The sequence below is a fragment of the Adelges cooleyi genome, unplaced genomic scaffold (genome assembly GCF_023614345.1).
Source record: "Adelges cooleyi isolate 19-005CV unplaced genomic scaffold, UGA_ACOO_1.1 ACOO_flye_CR_arks_rails_tigmint_CR_PRNA_21, whole genome shotgun sequence".
NCBI lineage: Eukaryota > Metazoa > Arthropoda > Insecta > Hemiptera > Adelgidae > Adelges > Adelges cooleyi.
In genome coordinates this window covers 4,280,829-4,302,201 of record NW_026095871.1, presented here as the reverse complement: position 1 = coordinate 4,302,201, position 21,373 = coordinate 4,280,829, and the positions used below count along the sequence as shown (strand labels likewise).

The window sequence follows — 21,373 nt, the reverse complement described above, 5'->3', positions numbered from 1 at the left end:
GCTTACCAACATTATGTGATAAATCACCTTTTAACATTAGCGCTCCCAAAATCTAAAGAAGGTATACATAGATAAGAGCTAAAAATATGCTATTTAATTTTCTATAATAAGAATATAAATAATCTACTTTTGAAGATAAATTAGAGGAATGACACTTTATTTAAAAAAAATTAAGAAATTGTAATATTTTGTTAATTTTTTAGTGGGTATTGGTGTATTAGTTGTTAGTGAATACTCCTTTATATTTGTTCAGAACTTTAGCACAATCTATCTACCAAAATCATTTTTTATTTACTTTTAGCAAGACATTAGTCCAATAAACTAAACCTAAATGAAGTTTTAGGCACAAGGTAGTTACTACTTAGAATCGACCGACTTAATTTCTGTATTAAAGTCCTAACCCTTAGGGCCTTACGTACTGCGTGTACACCTTTCTAAAGCACATAACATACCTATAATTTTTTTAAAACACACGGCCTATCTGTAATAATGTCTATACAACACAATTTTAATTTATAGGCTAATCGACCATTGCCAATCAAATAAAACTTTAGAGTTTAGTCATTAATTAGTTTTTGCTAACACTGGTACTGCTGTTATGTTTTTCCCCTTTCCTGTGTACGCATTGAAATAGATACACGTTAAGGCTGGACAAAAAAAAATTACCATAAAAATTATAATTCGTGTTTTGACACATTATTGGTTGCGTGCATCTCATTAGGGATACGGTGTATGCAAAGCACCGAGTAAGGTCAATAAATAAAACGACAATACGCCTACTGACACCATGCTGAAATGATCACGGTTACACGCGATCGAGAAACTCTTCACCAGTACGGTCTGTCCGTTTTGATTTTGGCCACCGGCGTTTCAAAAGAAAAATATACATCTTACATGAAGACGTACCTCCCCTTGCCGCGTTTCACGCTAACACCCACACGTTATTTCTCTGAATATTATACCTAACCGCGCTACTAGTCCGCCGGTAAATAATAGCCCGGTCAAACAACTTGCGCAATAAAACTATTGGTGGGAATTGTTTATTTGGCTTTTATCGCGTTATAAATTTGTCTAAACAAACTACTGCAATACTAATCCTAAACGTATATATTCTTACAGCAAACGCTTGCGGTTAATGTTTCTATGTAAATAATAAAAAAAAAAAAACAGTTAAGTGGGGTCGGGCATAGTGGAGACGGGGAGGTCACAAGTCTACAGGAAATATTATAACTGAAAATGATAAAATCACCTTTAAATAAACGCTTCGATGCGAGTAAGTGGATAGTAGGTTTAAACCAAGTACAATATAAACCAGTGCAGTAAGAAAATAGTATACGTAAGTGAGTAAGTGAAGGAGGTTAAGTGTTCTCGGATAAAAAATTCAAATATCGATAAAAGTATTGTACCTAATAACAATTATGTACTTTAAAATACATTTTTAGTATTAGGGTGGATATTATTAGGGTTGAACGTGAAAGTATCTTTCAGGTTTCTGAACTATGGAGTTCCTGCACGAAGAAATCGGTCCAAAAGATATCGTGGGTCACGACAAAAAAAAAATTAAAAAATAAAAACACATCATTGTACACACAATGATGTGTTCTTCTATCAGATACCTTCTTAGCTCCGTGTCGAAGCTAAAAACATATATCTGCGGCGCTATCAAATAAAATGACTTCCTTTTTATTTTATTGGCAAAGTTGGCCATCGAGCTAAAAAAATGGTTTCTCAAACAATTAATGTAATAATCTCAAAAATTGAAAAAACAGATTTTCTTTTCGATAACAACACACATTTACAAGTTTTGTTTTAAATCATTAAGATTCTACTTTTTGGTATCCACTATTTGTATCACAAATACAATTCATATTTTTAACTTTAAAATCAACTAAAGTACTGTCATTGAATTGACAATAGATATCTACTTCGCTTACATTACCTCGCAAATAATTTACTCGAACAGTGTAATCTTTATATACTACCATAAACAACGGAATTTTAAGTAATAGTCATCAATTAGGAGATAAGTATTTCAATTATTTAAGCTGCAAATAGGAAATTTAAACGTCGCCCGCATGCACACTCAGTTATCTTATTTCTATTAGCACAATTATTTTTTTTCCATAGACCTACAGACCTACATAACACCACAGGGGTGTAATAACATTTTTTTTTGGGGGGGGGGCTGGAGCCCTCTCATCCACCCCCATAAATACGCCCCTGTTAAAAACCATATTAAAATTAACATTTTAGTAAGTTATACTAGATACTATGCATTGATATTATGTTTAGACAAAAAGTACTTTTAACTTGAACACTAGATACTGTTATGTTATCCTTCTGATAACACTTTCAATCGTCGTTTTATATTTTGTCATTTATCTTCATGTAATACTATATAACTATATTATTTATAGAGCAGACTATACTGTGATGTGCGAGCACTATACTCAATTCAGTCACCATAACGCACAATATTGTTTCAACAAGGGCGTGGGACAAGTGCATTTTGTTATTAGGTACCTACGAGAATGCTTGAACGTGATACTCCTAAACGTTAGAGGTTAAAAATTATAAGCTTGTAATTCACATGAGTCCCCCGCATTATAATGTATGAACTATATTATTAAATTACCAGTGGACCGCAGTCGGTTGATGCCGCTCCGGGTGCAGTCTCTTTCTAAATAGATTTTTTTCCCGAATAAAACAGATTATAAGTCTCGGCTGATCGCTGTACCATCGGAATACATCTTCGCATTACCGTATCAAATCATAATTTGTAGTCAGCACACAACATAATCGATACTGATATTAATAATAATAATAACTCGTTTAAGGCGTATCACATCTATGTCTCCCATCGACGATTCTCGTCAAATAACTTTCTCATCAAAACGACCACGTTAAAGCGTTTGTATTGTTATTTCTTAACGATTCAATAAAATGTCCACTCTAAACACTAATTCTTCCTAAAAATAATAATAACAGACCTGATGTGTATATATTATGTATCAGCTAAAATTTAATTGGCTACCTGCATCAAGTGTTTCTAACTTCTGTTATACAAAAACATGTATAATATATTTAATAAACACACATTTCAACCAAAACGTCATGAGCACGATACCTTAACGCTAGGCTGGGATACGACTAACACTTATACACATGGCACATAGTATTTTAAATGCAAATTATTAACTTCAAAAACGTACTATCTTGTTTTACATCTCACGATTAATTACAACACGAACACAACATTAAAATGCATAATAATCTCTAAACCGTTTTTATTGTCTGGACCCACGATAACTTTTTAGTTTTTAACCATTCAAAGAAAATTATTCATATTATACGCTATATATGGTAAAAATTTAGAGAAATTCATCTTTCCTCATTAATATCATTTTTTTTGTTACAGTTTTAGGGTTAACCGAGAGAGGACTGAACATTTTGACTTAACTCTAATCTAGTGCGTATAGGGCACACCTCTATTAACTAGTTTATGTAAAAAAAACTATACGTTCAAGTTTTAATTATTTTTATCGCTTTCATTCAGAACATTGAACAATTATTAATAGGTATAGACCACCCCGACCACATAGTTGTTTATTTTATTTCATAGTAGATTCCCATAACCTAATGACAATATAACACTTACATTTTAACAGTAAAATTCTTGCCAAGTCCGCAAACTATAGTAGACTGTAGTGTAGACCGACGGTTGGTAAAAGTTTAATTGTCGTGAAAACGCACTACCAGGTCAAACAATTAAATATAGTACAAGACAAATTACGATTACAGAAAAGCATACTTTATGTGTTCCTTGTCGGGTGCAGGTCAAGAACTTATCGTTTATTTGTTTAGAGTTAAGTCAAGCAGAAGGGTTGATTCAGGCGTAACGATTGCCTCGCAAATCATTATAATTGCTGATAAATGAAATAGTAATTTACAACCCAAAAGAGCGATATTTCCTCCACACGATTGTACCATTATTTGTCTACTATTGTCCATCCCGTCGAATAAAATGGTTCGTGTTCGGTTGGCTTTACGTAAATTAGACGATATTAAAACTAATAACTGTTTATTTTTATGTAAAAAAAATAGTCTCGGGTTTACTTTATATTAGTATAAAATAATGGTTTACAATGTAAAACCATAATCCTGAGGTGTGATTAAAAAAAAACAATATACAATGACAACGTTGTATGAATTCAAACTTAAATAGTTACTTTTTTTGTACCTACTTTACTAATATGAGTACTTAAATGTTTAACTAATGCAAATTAAACCTAAAAATATAACAAAAATAAATACAAATTTTAATATTATCTTAAATCGATTTATTTTTAAAGATAAAGAAATAAGTAGATAAACAGTAGCTAGAAATATATTTTAAAGGGCCCTGTTTAAGGCTTAAAAGACATATATTACAACAGTCGTCAATTACAGTGGCCACCTACATAAATAATTATAAAAACAATTTTGGGGAAAGGCCATGCGCCTCTAGTACACCTCCTGGGTACGGCATTGCTCTTTTTGTCAGGAGAACTGCAAAAATTACTTTTATTTTTACCTATGATATATAACATAGATAAATAAAGTCATACTAACTAATGAATCTATATTACAAATATTTATTTGTTTTTACAAAGACAGTAATATAAATAGGGTTATGAAATTTTGAATGTGCTCAAACTTCGTCATCATTTTAACTAAATTAATTATTAAACTATAGTCTAAAAAATGAATTATAACGTACAGAACCGATTCAAAATGGAGTTAGCCGTACTTTTTAAACAAATTCTATCAAATATTTATGATTATTATTGTTTCTTATTGGTTTTTACTACACTTGCGTTTCATAGTAGATAATATAAACGGTTTTTAAAACACTTTTGCTACTGCGACACAAACCGGAAAACTGTAGTAAATAACCAATACACAACAATTAGCACTTGACGAAATTTATAAAATCCCTTTAAAATTTCATACATTTCTCCGTTATTATATTGGCGGGTGGTAAATTTAGCGGCATTCGTGTTTCTTGATTTTTTTTAAGACAAGTAGAGGGTCGCCGTGACGTTAACAAACGATATCGGTTGGTATGTTTATACTAACCACAAATCACAACTATAATAATATAAAATGGGTGTGCAATAAAATCCAAAAGGTAGGCGTGTTTTGCGGAAATCCGTTTAGGTGTTAAATACATACGAATTAAGCTACACCGTACAAATGCACACGCGCGTAACAGGTCAATTAAAGTACATTTTTTGCCACGCAGGAATAAACTAATAAAACGATTTTCTATTATTTAACGATAATTAACACGTCATAACGCGGACGAGGATGAGATTATAAAACGATAATATTGTTAAAAACTCGTAGAAAAATTCCATTTGACAGTGAAATTAAAATCGTTCGATCTCAAATACGCCCCGTGGTCTATACCGTAGTTAACCCGTCAAGCAGTTTTTAAGTTGTTAAAATTTGTCAAACACGATGTTATTACATATTTATTGTATCTTTTAAGTTACAGTTACCTAATACCTAATTTATTAGACGGATAGTCTATACAAACCAAAATTAGAAGTTTCTAAACTAAATATATTTATTCCGTGAAAAGTGAAAATAACGAGTACATAGCAGAAAAAAATGTAATTATAATAATTTTCGTAGAGTACAGACATATATTTTAATATAATTTATAGCAACATACCTACTATGTGAACTAAAATTGCGTACGTTCCTAATTCATTTTTTAATTAAGGTGGGTACTATAAAGACATGAGTACATATTTTTTATTATACTCGTAGTTGTTTTTTTTATATTTTTACTTGTAAATTCAGTAATGAAATTCTCAGACGAATTATACAAACGTACATAGAGAATTACGTAAATTATTATGTTAACTTTCAAACTTTAAAATATCAAAAACCTGCGTTCTGATGGAAAAATATAGATTTTACCTAATACTGGTAGTTCCCTACTAAAGATGATATTTATGTAAATTGTAATCGTTCCTGTTATTGTTTTACCTAGGTATGAAATTACCCAAGTACAAATTTTTCTCATTGTTTTGCAATTTTAGCGGTTATACCGCTATAAGAATAAAAATTAATTTAAATATAATAACGATTACGTTGTTTTTATAAAAACTCTTTCGCATCGTACCTATTTTCAAAAACGGCAATTATTCAACGTAGGTAATATAATTTTATACGGGCGGTAACTGAAAATCTAAATAATTATAAATATCTCACCAAAAAAGTCCAGTACATTCCATGTCGTCTCGGTACAAATTTACTATTCCATGATGCCGAAAACCCCAAACGAATAAACAGCCGTATGTGAAATTCTCCAAAAACCGATTTACCTACATAATAACAATATAGCGTTTTCGAAAATCAACGACTTGCACGTGACCAACGTATATGCCTGCATGACGACAGCGCACGTCCTTCTCGCGGTGTAATATTCATGTGTGTGTTTGTTTTTATGATAAAGCCCGGCACGTGCGACGCCAAGACCAAAACTGAAGAGTCCCAACCGGCGCTGCCGACTGCCCCGCGATGTGCCCCCCGAAACAGCTAAACTCTTCTTGTCCATTTTTCCCCCTCGTGCACTTCAATGACTACACGACAGACAGTAAGGAAAAAATATTTTGTCGTATTTAGGCGAAATTCTTTATTAAGGGGAACGGAAAGCGTCAATTACGCTTACAAATAAAGACTAAAACGCGGAGTCATTTTCTGAAGTTTCGTCTATCAATAATTTTTGTTTTGTTTTATAGTTTAACATTTTCTCTATGGGGGCTAAAAGGCCGATTTTTTATTTTTGGCTATTAGATCAATAATTTTTGTCGAATATTGCCTATCCTTTTCCCCTTAATAAATAGCGCTCTCCGTTCCCCTTAAGCCCATAAAAATCTTATGTCCTGCCGATACTGAAAAAATGTATAAATACCGCAATACAAATTATAATATTATAATAGGTACATGCGTATTATACTACCTACATATATTCTCTACGAGTCCTATGCGACTTTGCAGAGAGTACTATACACGTAATACAACACATTTCTAGTATGTTATTGAGAATAGTATTAATTAAAATATAGTATTAGTGTTAATCCGGCATCAAATTTAAAAGAATTGTATTCTATTTATTAAAGAACTTTTCCGTTTCAAAATAACAGCCATATATTTTAGTACTTACATTTTTAAACTTAAATGTCAAGTGAGAATTGAGATACTAAAAAGACAAAATTTAACCTTGTATGTAAAATAATGTCTTCGGCGAAAAAAGTAATCTATATATTATCCTAACACATTTTAAGACAGATATAATGTATGATTAACGATTGTTTTTGGAAGAAAATAAAAAACAATAACAAAGCTATTTTCAATAAACTAGGCAGTTATTATTAATGAAATTTAGTTACACAAATAAGGTGCAGGCGCGAAAATTATAAGACTGACAGAACTACTAAAACGACACACTATAAAAAAGTTGTTGAATTAGGCATTTTAGATACCTATTCAAAGATAACAAAAGAACTATTTTATTGCTCGTCGACTCATACTAAACTAACTTTACAATAGGTACATTATACATTTATAATAGGTAATTGACATTTAAAATCAATGAACACAGTTTTAAGTGTAATAACTATTACCGAAAATCGACATATATATTTTTATTAAAACATAACTTTTGATAATAAATTGTTTTCTATTATAAATAAAATTTAGAAAACAGTCAAGTCACCATGGTAGATGAAATATAATGCTTTGAACCTAACTAACGAATTACAAAAACAAATATAGGTACATACATACATATTGAGTTCTAAACGTATTTAAATATAAAAATCTATTTAGTTGCACAATTAAAAGAAAGTTGAACATATACTGTATATACAATTTTAAAAATTAAAGAAAAGTATTGTTTTGCATAATAAAAGCTTTAGTTTAACATATTTTTATTTATAAATATAATAAATAATCATTCATTAAAAAAAAAAATAACTTAAAACATATAATTTGTGTTAAAATAATGTATTGAGCTTAACCAAAAAATTATAGAATAATATATGTTTCTAAATTCTATACTTATGTTGGTATTACTACCTAAATAAATACAAATTATTACTTCAATTAACTATTAATCATTGAAAACTTTATTAAAAGAGGATTTACTATCCAGTAATTCTCCCACGAAATATTAACAAATTATTTTATCTTTATTTAAAAAACATTGAAATTATTCAAAAATAATCAAAACAAACGAACAAAGACAAAAACATCTACATACATGAATTGTTCATACACTAATATCAATTGTTTCATTGTAACTTATATAATCCATGTAAAATTGGACTAAATAATTAATGAAAAATTAACAGTCATTGTATAATACAATTATGACAGTAAACACAAACAATGGAAATATTTAAAGAATAATTAATATTTTTTTTAACAATTTACAAACAAGTTCAGAGATAATTCTTTATATATTTTCTATAAATTATTTAGTTGTCTCTTTAAAAATTACATATTTAGGAAGCATTAACTTATAAACTAAAAATCAATATTACTTTAGGTTTTTGACTAACATATTGACTTCCAATTTTGTTCAGAAACCAATAACATTTTGTCCCATAAATATCTTGTTATTTTATCTGCAGATTTTTCTTCTGTATTAAATTCAAAGTAGGTAAGTTTCATGGTAGCTTTATTATACATATCTGATTACACAAGTAAAGAAAAATATCAGTAATGAAATTTATAAAAATATTATTTGCCACATCATTTTAGATAATACTGTCTCATCATCATCATCAGCTTATAAACAGGCCTTGAAAGCCCAACATGAGATGATGGTTTCTTAACAAATTCCAAGGTCGCCAGTCCATCCCTGGAGGGATGGCGGCTCGTTATCACTGGACGATTGCTCGACCAGAAAACGTAGTGTCTATGACAAAGTGTCGAACCAGCAACAGTGAACACCAACACATTGTAGCCTTACCCACTCTCGCTCGTCCTCCACGATAATATTGTCTAGAGTGCAATAAACAATTATTCAAAATGTTCGCATTGACTGACTTATATCATATAAAATAATACTTCAAATATATTTATGAAGAACTAGTCATCAATGTTTGAGTAGATTATTTTTAATTTTACACATTTAGCTACACTTGTATTTATTAGGCATTTTCCAGGTGATACAATATAAAAATGACATAATTTGTTGTTTTATTTTTTAAATGACCAGACAAAATATCTTATAATGTTACCTATTTATTTTTTTTATTTTCAACAATTATGGTCATTAGCTTGTTGGAAGGTTTTAAGATTGGGTCATTTAGACAAGTGCAATAATAGGGCCACCAACCTACTATTCAAAAAACAATTTATTATTTAATAACATAAATCTGATATTTCATTTGTTAACTAATTCCAAGTAAAAAAGGATACATCCTTTTTGTATAACCGCATTTGGACCGTTAGAGTAGTCAAACATTATCTTCAACATGTTTTTATATGTAACAAATGTTTTCCTGAAATAATAAAATTAATATATCAGTACATTCTTAACTATTTGAATTAGTTATAAATAAATGCTATAAAATATACAGTAGATTCTTATCATTCCTTTTTCAATGTTTTTATTTAAAAAAAAAAAATAAAATAAATTGGTATAAGATTTAATTCTTAATGTATCAAATGTTTTTTTAAGACAGCCATTTTTATAGTAAATAATGACCTTACAAAAAAAAATGATGTCTTGAATAGTAATTGGATTTTGTTAATTTATATTTTAGTTTTAAAAAAGACGACTTTAAGCATAGATGCCAATTTTTAATAGTGTCTGGAACATAGACATTTTGTTAAATAGACTACACATTGTGACTACCAAATAATGTAACCAAGATATGTGTGAGAGAAACAGAGCTAAGTTGGACGTGTTTTAACCTTATCAGTTTACCCGAACTAGCTCTTTCTTTCTCATATATATGCAATATTTGATTCATCATTATACATTATCTGTCCCAGTCAATTATATTATCATGTCTATCATGTAAGTATTTAGGTTCAACATAATAAGAATTTATTGTATATGTTAAACAACTTACTTGAGGTGTGAAAGAGCATCTAAATCAGTCGAGCTTGCCTTCATTTTGCTGTACTTCTTAATTTCAAATTCTATGGATTGAAGTGAGTTTTTTAAGCTTTCAACTTTATTTTGTAAGTCATGCTAAAAGTTAATCATTTTTTTTATTACAATTATGATACAATATTTTTAATAAAATTATACATAAGTAATTGGTGAATAAATAAACAAAAGAAAAAAAATTATAATAAGATGTTGAAATATCAAAGTGACTACACCAAAAACATGCAAAATGAACAAATCAGTGTTTAAATATCACATTATTATTTCTAATGCACAATATTTTTTTATTTACTTTAGTCTGCATCTGTAAAGCCAATTCTGACATAAGGTTAACACGTTCTTTTTCTATGCTCGACAATTCCTCTTCGCAACAAGATATTTTACTATTTGTCTCATTTAATAGGTGTTTTATTGCTAGAAATAAAAACAAATGTCAATTAAATAATTTACGATTCCTAAAGTATTAAATATTGTTATTGATAAATGTCTATTAATTGTTTGTAGACCAATAGGACATAAAACGATACATACTTTCATACTCCTCCCGAGTTTGTTCTGTCAATTTGTCACATTCCCTAAAATCAATCTTCAAGATTGGTAAAGATTCTACATTCAAATGAAAATCGTTAGTGATATTTGAAAACATTTTTAATGATATATTAAGACTATGAACAATGTAAAATACAAAATTAAAATGCAATATGCATTCACAAATCATAAAATTATTACACAACTCACATTTCAATATTACACTTTTTTGAATTGAATTGAGTTATCAAGAAATTAAAAACGGTAAACAAAACAACGGTCGACAAACATAAATCAGTGTAACCAACATTTGGAAATAACAGCGGATATTGGTAATTCATCTATTCTGTGGTTAAACTCTACTTTATCTATAGCCGTGATAACAATTAACATTATCACATAAAAATTAAACCTTGATAATAGAAAATATATTTCAAATATTAATTATTATAGTTAATCGGTAATTCTAATTACAATTCGAATCCGATTTTTTAAAATTATTTTTGTAGTAATGAGTAAACAGTAGGTAGAAAACAATTGAAAATGTTTTTGACTAATGTGCTACTTAAAAAAGTAAAATCCAAACACACCATGGTCATGATGGAAAGCATGGTGAGTGGACATACTTACAATGTATTTAGGGAACGTTTAGCTGATAAATTGGAGCTGATTCACTTTGATCCATGGATTGGTCACATGTCAGTTTACAAGGAAAAAAAGAAGATCAGAAGTGCGAATGTTAAGAGATTTACCGAACCAAATTAAATATTGTTTTAGTATGTGATCAAAATGATAGAATATTTGTGATTATATTATATTTTGTACATTAAATTAAATACATAGCTAAATAAGAAAGTGCTATTTTATAATTGTTTTTAAATTTTATTTAAGTTTCGATGTGAGTTCCATAGATAAAAACGCCTTCATGTTTGGATCTTGTATTTTATCTAATATTATTTGAGTTGTTTTATGACTATTGCTATCGGACAATATTTCCTTGACCTTTTCAGCATACTCAATCCAAACACAGTTAGCACATCCAGACATACAACATGTTGTGGGCTCTTCTGGAAGCTTGGGAATCTTGGAACAGAATGTTCTAAGAATTAACTTATTTGGTTTAACCACTCTTTTTAACATCCAATGCATTTTTAGACCTGGAAAAAAAACATAATATTAAACATATATAAAATACTACTCATATATAATGAGTTTTATAGATATGTTCTTAATGCCTATTAGTATAGTTTTGTGCTTTGCAAAATGTGTATTAATAGTCATCATTCAATAAAGTATGACATACGAGAAAAACCATATATTTCAAGATGATCTAATTTTTATTGAAATATATCCAAATAAAATATATTATGGCAAAGGTTTTAGTAATTAATGAACACAGAATCTGTTATGTTAGATTCTATTATACAGATATAAACAAAATATTTAATAAACTGAAAAAATTAGGGAACATATTTTTGCCATTACTTATTATTTATTAAGCATTGATATAATATATGAAATTAATCAGCCATGAAGATATCTGATTTGCAAAAAAACTCGAATCTTAAATATAACGTTAAGTTGAAATCCAAAAATTTTTAACAAATAATATTACAGATATTGAAATCTGCATAATGATTGTTTATTAATGGAATGAATATAGATCCATTTTTGTTAATGATATTTTGTTAAAATGTAAACATAATTAATAAAAAATAATCAATATTTTATAAACCATAAAAAAATATATTATTAAAAGTAATGTTTCTTTACAAATAGTGTTATATCAATTGAATTTATTTAGCGGTTAAGTAACAAAAGAAATAACATAATACAACTTATAAGTGAACTATAAATTTCTGTTGAAAGTTTTATTTTAAAAGTATTATATAAAATTGTGTTTCAGCAATTTATTTTGAATAACAAGCCAAAACTCAATTTCTCATACATGAGAAATCATTAATACTATTAAAACGTATTTTCATAATTGTTTGATAGCCCAATCAGTGGCATAGTATAAAAGATTTCAAGGTTAATAAATTACAACAATAACATTTTTTTTTTATCTTCAATATCTATACGAAGATTGAAGGTATAAATTTTATTTTTAACAAAACATTGTTTATAAAAAATACTTGGTAAAGGTGAAAACATAATATGTACAATTATAATCATAACAAAAAACAACCACATGACTTATTTTACTGGTTACCTCGGCCATGGCAATCACAGTCAATGTTATAATATAAAAACAGTATATTATTACTATTGTTTAAATTATATTTACATATTGTTAGGATTAAAAAAAAACATTCAATAAGTAACAAATACACATTTTATACTTTGATATTAAATCTGACATTATCCATTTTCTATTCGAGCACAACAGAAGTAAATCAAGCAATTAAATACCGCACAACAATATTTAAGCTGTACTTGTAGCACCATAACATACTGTGGTCTAGAATTAATTTTATACAAAGGCAATAAAACATTAAAAAATTAACGCATTAACCAATGCAATAACAAAACATTGTCTAAATGAGTTTAATTTTAAAGTTAATAATGAATACATATAAGAGTTTGTTAAACTGTAAATAAGTCGTTAAGTATACAATAGCTATGAAAATATTTAACATTGTTTTTTTAACTATTTGTTTTACAAAATATAAAATATTGTATATTTATTTATATATATACGTATATACATAAGTATAAATCTAATAAAAGTGATTCCGAATTATAATATTGCTTAAATACTGATTTGTGTTATAATGTACTTGTTTACAATATATTTTTTTATACATATGAATGTATATAATGGTGACATTATGTTTCAAGGTCACGTATATTAGTTTACAAATTGTAGAATGTTAATAATACATAAATACTAAAGTGTTTGAATAATGATATTTTACTATACTATGATGAATATGGTACATTAATTTAGAAAATATAAAATAATCCAAACAGATGTTAAATATTTTAATAACAAGCATTATTATTTTTAACTATTGAAATGTTTCAAACACAATTAATTTTATCATATTCTATTAAAATAGGATACATTAAATTCAATTCAATTTTCATCAGTTAATACTATACAAATGGTTTTATTATAATTATTTTAGAATTATAATGTCACGTTATTTACATCATGAAAACTTTTGTTTCAACAATAAATAGGAAATAAAAATACCGAATTTGTTAAATAATTAAACATTGGTTCAGAATGTTGAGTTAATTTTGTCAACAGAACTAAAAAAATACATTAAAAAATACACACAAAATAATCTTGTTTGGATGTAGTGAAACATCATAATATTTAGACTATTCGGTTAAAATAATCAATTAATTATCAATGATAAAATTATAACAGTAAGGGGAAATGCTTCAATAATCACAATAAGCTTAAAAATTGTATAGTTTTAAGGTAAATTGTACATACCGTTTTGTTTAATTGTTCAAATAATTTGCAATAAATCACCTGAATTCATAGATTTGTGTACTATGCTCCGGTACATGTGTCAGACAAAGAGTTTGATACCTGGTAATATATTTTAGCTATTAATATTTAATAATCGTTTCTCACTCGAAACATACCATTCTGAACTCCGATGATAGTAGTATCCTTCAATAGACGAAGTCGATTTTTGAAAACAAATGTAATAAAAACCAGCAAACGACGCACCACTTATGTCACGTATTTTATGATCTGGTACCAAAAAGTGCTCCTTCCAGCGCATAAAAACATGATCAGCATTTTTTAGTGCATCATAGTCGAACACATCAGAGTTGAATGTTTTGGCATACTGACAAAAAGCAGTAAATTTGTTCTACAAATAAATCATGCCATTAGTCATAATTAATAACATCGATTAACCCATTTATTATTCAAAAGTGCATTTTTACTAACCCAATGCTTTTTGTCGACTTCTTCGTCTGCATCCCATTTTCTCGTCAAAAACGGACACTTCTTGTTTATAATCTCACCATCAAAATACGTAGTCAAATTAGGAAACTCTTCGGTTAAGCCTTTAATTTTTAGATAACCACACAAATAACCATTTTGTTCGTCGACATACTGTAAAATGTAACCCCAAACAGTCTATTAACATCAACCTACACTACACCCGTAAAAAAATAAAAAAATTACGTTTTCACGCTTAGAGAACACACATACCTGCAACACAACTTCCACTTCATAACTGTTACCCTTGGACCTCTGAAACCCTTGGAATTTTGATCCACTGTATAATATGGAACCTGTGACACCTAACTGTTTCGAATTGGCTGGCGGTCTGGGCGTTATGTCTACTTTGACGGGCATACCTATATTTTTCACGCCTATGAAACACTAATTGAACTTTAATTCACTTCCTTATCTAACTTATACCTATTGATTTATAAACATATATAATATAGAATTAGGTATGGTTGCAATTCGTTGGCTCAATACGAACCTTCATCGTATTACTACTAAATAAAATCAAATAAAACACTTACAAAACAAAACAAAGAGAATACGGCAACAGCTTAACGACAATGTAAATCAACAACAACGGTCAAGATTCACGAAATACACATAATAAGGTCACAAAAAAATATTGTACTCGCGAGTCACAGTTGCTTAACCGTGAAAACACAATAATAAATGATAATGAACATTGAGCCGCGGCTCGCGATCCCCAGCGATTGTCAATGCGTGTGTGATACTACCAAGTACCAAATACCAGTACCAACAGAGGCTGCGCCGTGAATCAGGTAACCACTGTTACCGCCAGAGTGGTTTAGAAAAACTAAACGACGTTTAGATCAACAACAATAGTTCCAACGTCCAGTTGGCATCTTCAGTTTATTTTACGTCAACATAATAATAAATAAACAGAAAATATAATTTGTAAATTATAAAAAACTATTAAAAAAAAGATCGAATTCTCTTAAATGTCTGCCAATGATCCGAAATACTCGATGTGTATATTGACAGTGTTCACTTACGAACAATAGACGTCTTGCAGAAGTCCGATCAGCTTTTAAGACATAAGAAGGCGAACAACTTTCGGAGATGTAGAAGCCAGAAGGTCTGGTGTCTGTGTTCATAACAGCTTACAGAGGGTAGCCATTTACGAGGGCATCTTACAGCCGGGTACGATAGCTTTTTTGAATATGGTGGGTTCAATTTTGCCCGCAAAAAAAAACTACAGGAGAAAAAGCCTGTACCGAGAACGCCAATCCAAAGGGTCAGAAAGACTAGATTGCTAGACTAGTTTTACTAAAAGCTAAAACTGAAATTGTATTAAGCCTGCTAATGGTCCATAATAATAATGGGTGTGGGACCACCTGAAGGAGTTAGGGGATTTTCAGTCATTTTTGGTTAAACTATGTTATGTCATTAGGTACAATCTAAAAAAACTAAGGCTAACGAGAGTAATTCATGTAAACGAAACGACCTTGCTCCTTGTCGGTTCTATAAAAATTTCAAATATCCATAATTATGTATTATATGAGATATAGTTACTACTGCAAATTGTTATATCATAATTAATTACATGCATTGGAGCATTTCCATGAGGAAGGAGGCTAGACATATTCAAACTTTAAAATTAAAACTGTCTAAAAATATTACTTTTTCGATTACATTTTTTTAGTAGAAGACATTTATTGTCGATTGAAAGTGATAAGTTGTACAGTGGTGAGCTATCTTATAGCCCACCACGGTTTTCAATCGCCAAAAGTAATGACTATTGAACATAGAACAAAATCAATACAATCATGTTAAACTAACATCATAAAATACAATTTTTTTCAAATCTTATAATATCTTTTGGGTTGCATCGACATCAATGTTAAGCATACAAATAGTTATATACATAGCTAAGTATTTACATAGGTAAGTAAGCTAGTATACAAAAAAAAGGTTCTACATAAAAAATATAAAAATCGATTATTTTTACAAACTAATTACAACAAATCGAATGGCCTTTCCAATATTGGTTTTCATATTTGTTACTATTAAGTTTATTTTGAATATTGTCAATAATTACGACTTTTAAAAGAAATTACACCAAAAAGTCATACAGGCTCCTAGAATACATATATCTTGAGACTATGACTCCTCTTATCAACCCTTTATCCCCTGCATGTTAGTTGTTGGAATATAAATATCATCATCATTATTCATTAGTCATTGGGCCTTTAAGACCCAACTGCCATCATGAGATGATAGTTTCTAGACGAATTCGCTGTGTATTTAACAAGACGTAATGAATCTCTAAAAAATATTGTTTTCTAAACGAAAATAATTATAATATGAACAATTCAAGCGAACACGATATGGGACAACAGTTACTGTTATTGCTGCTATGTATGAATGCAAAATGGTTTAAACAATAAATAAACGTATAAAATGTAACATCTTTAATTGCCTAAATAAATATATTATTTTCTTAAAAATAAATTCTTATTGACTTATAGTATTAAACTATAGTTGTAATTTGTAATACATATGTTAATAACCATTAAAATCGTTAAAGAATATTGACTATCGACATTTAAAAATAGCTCATTTTGTACAATTCATTTAATAATTCAATTTATAAGTTATTAATTATATTGTTAAAGTTTAGCCTTTGTATAGGTACAAATATAATTCAATAACTAACTTTCTTAGCGGCTAAAAAGTCAACGAGTTTAAAAAATATATATATTTTTCTCCTTAAATTCATAAAAACAACTTAATTGTGACTTTTTTTTGGTCCTCTCGCTAATCTAAACTGGAAGCAATTCTTCCACAGAGTACATATCGAATACTGGCTTAAAAATGTTTACCAACATTGCTCCTACGGTATCTTCAAACAGAGGCCTAGTCTCTTGCATCAGACTCCTCCAATGCTCGTTTATGAAGCGATTTGCTGTGTCACCTTAGCAATAAAAGTGAAAATTAAAAAAGCATATTTTTTCTTTAATGTTAAAAATGTCCAACAACATAAGCATTAACTTACTCATTTCTTTATTTCCGTTGAACAAATTGCTGAAATGCATATGCGCAGAACCTATTTTTAAGTCCACGTTTTTGTCTTTAAACTCAAAGTGATTTTTACCATTTTTCTTTTTTTCGGTTTGCAAAATTACTTTGACATCTGCATTAATGTTTGCTATAAAATAAATTTCTCTATTAAAGCACGAACATTTTACGGCAAATCTTTCTTGTTTACTTACTGAAATTTCCAGAAAATTTGCCATTTCCTTTAATGGGCAACATAAGAATTTTGCCGGTGATATCATATTTTGATTCTATCTTGTACTCGGGGAAATGTAGTTCAATTTCAAACAAATGGTTTTCGATATCAATTCTATAACAAAAAATAAAACACAAAATATGATTTTTTAGCTTCGATGTGAGACTGAGAAAGTATATTATTTATATTTTTTAACTACGTGATACATCTTCAGCAAATAAACTGAAAGCGATCAATATCTAAACACAAGATTAACTTCAGAGGAAGATTTTTCCAATTGCCAACAACCTTAACGACGTTTGATACACTAATTAAAAAACAATTACCAAAATTCAGGTAATGATACAACTCATTTGTATTGAATTTAAAAAATGTTAACATTAATTTTTAGAAAAAAATAATACTTTTAATTTCCCATTAACAAATAATTATAAATCCATTTAATTCCACATTAAATCGACAAATTGTATTAAAAAAAACAGTCATTTTACACTTCCATACTTCCTTTATTTTTAATTATATCTAGAAACCAAGAAACACTAAAAGTGTTACGATAGGTATATTTGTTTTATTTATTGTCTATTGATCACTCTTGTTATTCGTGTACTTAAAATATCCATAGTTCATAGTTGACATAGTTATGCACGTAGACATGAAGAGTATTTATGAATCTGGTTAAGTTAAACCTTAAAAAAGTTAGAGTAAAGTTAAAGACTATTAAACTACTATGCGACTGTGCACTCTCAATAAACTATAAAAATAACAAAAACTCACGAAGAAACGCAGTTGAACTTGGTCAAGAACACATAATTTCATAACCAAAATTAACTTGACTATTTAAGCTTAAAAACCATAATAATACGTGATCCCCAACCCAACTTTACGACCCCTAAATAGTGACACTAAGTGAGGAGGTAGACTCACTCAAAAACTTCTTCAACTTTAAGCCACCTAACATTCATTAACAAATTTAACCAGTTTTACTTGATTTTATCAAGTGGAGTGTCATACGCTCAAAAATGTAGACTATTTGCGTTAAGCTAATTTATTCTTCATAAATGTTTTATTCGTAATTATTAATAATAAAATAACACATTCCTGAGGTTTGTTAATGATAACCTAATATCAATAAAATGTATAAAACAGAATATATTCCTACAATTTCTACAATTATTTGACATTTTTCTAAAGGGGTCTCTTCACCCGCGTTTTTTTGGTCGAAAACAACTTATTCTAATTTTAAACGTACTCTGAATAGTGCAATCTGACAATATTTTTGATAACGGATATCGATTTTTCAATAATTGCTTAATGTATCATTTAAGTAAATTTTTAATTTGTCTTACAATATTATCGTAAGAATAACTAAAAACTTTAAAAAATACAATTATTTATGTAAAATAATTAATTAACAGAAAATTATTTTAAAATTGTGCCTCGACCGATCATTATAAATTGTTTGAAGAATTAAAATGTGTTTTCAAAACTTAATTCATAGTATTCTTAGGAACGTACTGATATAACGTAATTAAATTTTGTACAAAAAAGAGCTCGTATACGTTAGGTAAGTTGAAAGCAAAAATGAAATATCAATCTCCTTGCTGTGTTTATTTTATATACAAGTGCAAGTATTATAGCTAAATGTTAAGCTTTATTGGACCAATTTTCATTTGAAAAAATTACCTGTATAATGCTAGGGCAGAGGCCCAAATTTTATTTAAAATTTGCCTATATTCTAAATGATCAATAAAAATGCTATATAATATGTAAGATAATATTTATGCATCCTAATAAATAAATGTATTTAAAAAACGAATCTTTGGTAATAAACTAGTAGTTATTACTATCCAACAATTCTAGATTTCGAGATTTATTCACAAGCTTTGTTTTTATCAATTGTACTTGATCAGCCCCTATTTTTATTGAACATGTTTTGTTTAAATACATTATGTGTGGAGATACCTATCACATTTTAATAACCTAAATTCTTGATGATCTACGTCTAGTTTAAATTGTCTATAGTCTATAATATAAGATTAGGACAAAATCAAATTATTATCATCACTTTTGTTTATAAAAACAAGTAATTACTACACAAATAATAATAAGTATGCATTGTCGGTTATCTATTATTGTATAAAAAAAAGCCAATTACTTAAGCTGTCGAGGTATAAACAATTCATTTTTCAGTAACCGTCAAGTTGAATTTTATTTATCGAAGTAAAAAAATACATAGATGTGGACAATGCATTATATTCCTATATAATTTCTATGACCTTTGTTGTCACTATTACATTACTCATGGTGGTTTCTTGGAACTTGTGATAATAATCAAATATGATAAACCATCCAATGATATTATTCTGATCACTTAAAATCTCTTAATTCGTTTACCTCTTCGCGTTTGATCTTTTTGCTGAAGAACCAAAATATGATTGAAACTTAAGCACAATGGAATACGATTATATTCTAAAACAAAACCAAAAACCTACTTGATATTTTTCAGTTCAAAGTTTTTTGCTCCGAAACCCTTTAGATGAGTAAATAAGGCTTTGAAATTTACAGAATTCGTGCCTTGATTCAGAGATATCACTGGCACCGATATCGGATCTAACGGAGGTACGTGCATTTCTGGTATGCCTTTTGCCGCAAACGGCCGGAGGGACTCCAATATGTTTCCTAGACATTCGTTGAGGTTGGGATCATTCCTTTTACACGGTTTGATAAATGAAGCTGCAACAAACCGGACGTACGTTGGTTTTGTCTTTTCGACGGAAATACAATAAATATATATATATATATATATATATATATTCAAACACATAGATGATTTTTACTTGTGAATACTCACGTAATGTACGACCGGTAATTTCGCCGAACAACTGCAGTGTACAGAAAACAAACGCCACTGTCCTAAATGCCATTATCAAGAGCTAGATTGTTTCCAAACTCTTGTCGTATTGGTTATTGGAAAATTTGTGGGCAGGTTCCAAACATTAGCCGGTTATTTATACGGCTGGAACATGGATATTAACCTTGTGCGAGGTCATTAATATGCTATTCTTACAAGCCGTCAGGAAAATCAATAATCATACTCAAGTCCAAGTTCGACTGCAGTTCACAAGACATCCATTAATAATAAATAGTCGTTTGCGCAAGGTTATTCGGACCGAATCCGTTCGTTCATGACGACAAACGTTTAACGTTTTTTCCCTTCGTTCGATCTTCTCCATTATTTGGCGTTATAATAATTTCATCATATTATCTTTGGAATTAATATTAATTATTATAATTAATGTATTTATATAATTTGAAATACAATCATGATAATTCCTTACGCCGGGTCAAGTAAATTCAGCGTAACATACTTATCGATCACCGACAATTCCGTGTTGCAAAATAAGTATTATTTTAATTTTTAAAG

General features: G+C 28.9%; 5 protein-coding genes across 9 annotated transcripts in view; 1 reads left to right on the top strand and 4 right to left on the bottom strand.

Moving 5' to 3' along the window:
• LOC126834496 (thrombospondin type-1 domain-containing protein 4-like) overlaps positions 1-6,492 on the bottom strand; it is a 49,071-nt gene extending 42,579 nt beyond the window's left edge. For both annotated transcript variants that reach the window (XM_050566453.1, XM_050566454.1), the window contains exon 1: positions 6,265-6,492. In XM_050566453.1, coding sequence (XP_050422410.1) covers positions 6,265-6,287 — 23 coding nt within the window. In that variant the 5' untranslated portion in view covers positions 6,288-6,492. The remainder of the gene's footprint in view (positions 1-6,264) is intronic.
• Positions 6,493-8,490: 1,998 nt separating this feature from the next.
• LOC126834673 (uncharacterized) lies at positions 8,491-11,563 on the bottom strand. Its single transcript, XM_050566770.1, has 5 exons — positions 10,715-11,563; positions 10,476-10,597; positions 10,143-10,264; positions 9,484-9,566; positions 8,491-8,750 (listed from the first exon to the last, which is right to left on the bottom strand). Exons 1-5 carry the CDS (start codon positions 10,899-10,901, stop codon positions 8,614-8,616), a joined length of 651 nt encoding a protein of 216 aa, XP_050422727.1. The 5' UTR covers positions 10,902-11,563; the 3' UTR covers positions 8,491-8,613.
• On the top strand, positions 11,117-11,868 carry LOC126834676 (39S ribosomal protein L33, mitochondrial). The gene has a single exon (XM_050566776.1). It carries the CDS (start codon positions 11,255-11,257, stop codon positions 11,474-11,476), a length of 222 nt encoding a protein of 73 aa, XP_050422733.1. The 5' UTR covers positions 11,117-11,254; the 3' UTR covers positions 11,477-11,868.
• LOC126834675 (glucose-induced degradation protein 4 homolog) lies at positions 11,749-15,386 on the bottom strand. 4 transcript variants are annotated; one of them, XM_050566772.1, is made up of 6 exons: positions 15,218-15,385; positions 14,895-15,107; positions 14,628-14,795; positions 14,315-14,547; positions 14,160-14,258; positions 11,749-11,868 (listed from the first exon to the last, which is right to left on the bottom strand). In XM_050566772.1, the coding sequence occupies exons 2-5, from the start codon at positions 15,039-15,041 to the stop codon at positions 14,195-14,197; spliced, it is 612 nt and encodes a 203-aa protein (XP_050422729.1). In that variant the 5' UTR covers positions 15,042-15,107; positions 15,218-15,385; the 3' UTR covers positions 11,749-11,868; positions 14,160-14,194. The 4 variants fall into 4 exon arrangements, with proteins under 4 accessions (XP_050422729.1, XP_050422731.1, XP_050422730.1 ...); XM_050566774.1 differs by lacking the exon at positions 11,749-11,868 and having other exon boundaries at positions 14,003-14,258; positions 14,895-15,068; positions 15,218-15,386; XM_050566773.1 differs by lacking the exon at positions 11,749-11,868 and having other exon boundaries at positions 14,004-14,258; positions 14,895-15,058.
• Positions 15,387-17,431: 2,045 nt separating this feature from the next.
• LOC126834305 (protein takeout-like) lies at positions 17,432-21,035 on the bottom strand. Its single transcript, XM_050566126.1, has 5 exons — positions 20,801-21,035; positions 20,442-20,682; positions 17,930-18,063; positions 17,713-17,865; positions 17,432-17,631 (listed from the first exon to the last, which is right to left on the bottom strand). Exons 1-5 carry the CDS (start codon positions 20,871-20,873, stop codon positions 17,480-17,482), a joined length of 753 nt encoding a protein of 250 aa, XP_050422083.1. The 5' UTR covers positions 20,874-21,035; the 3' UTR covers positions 17,432-17,479.
• Positions 21,036-21,373: the final 338 nt, after the last annotated feature.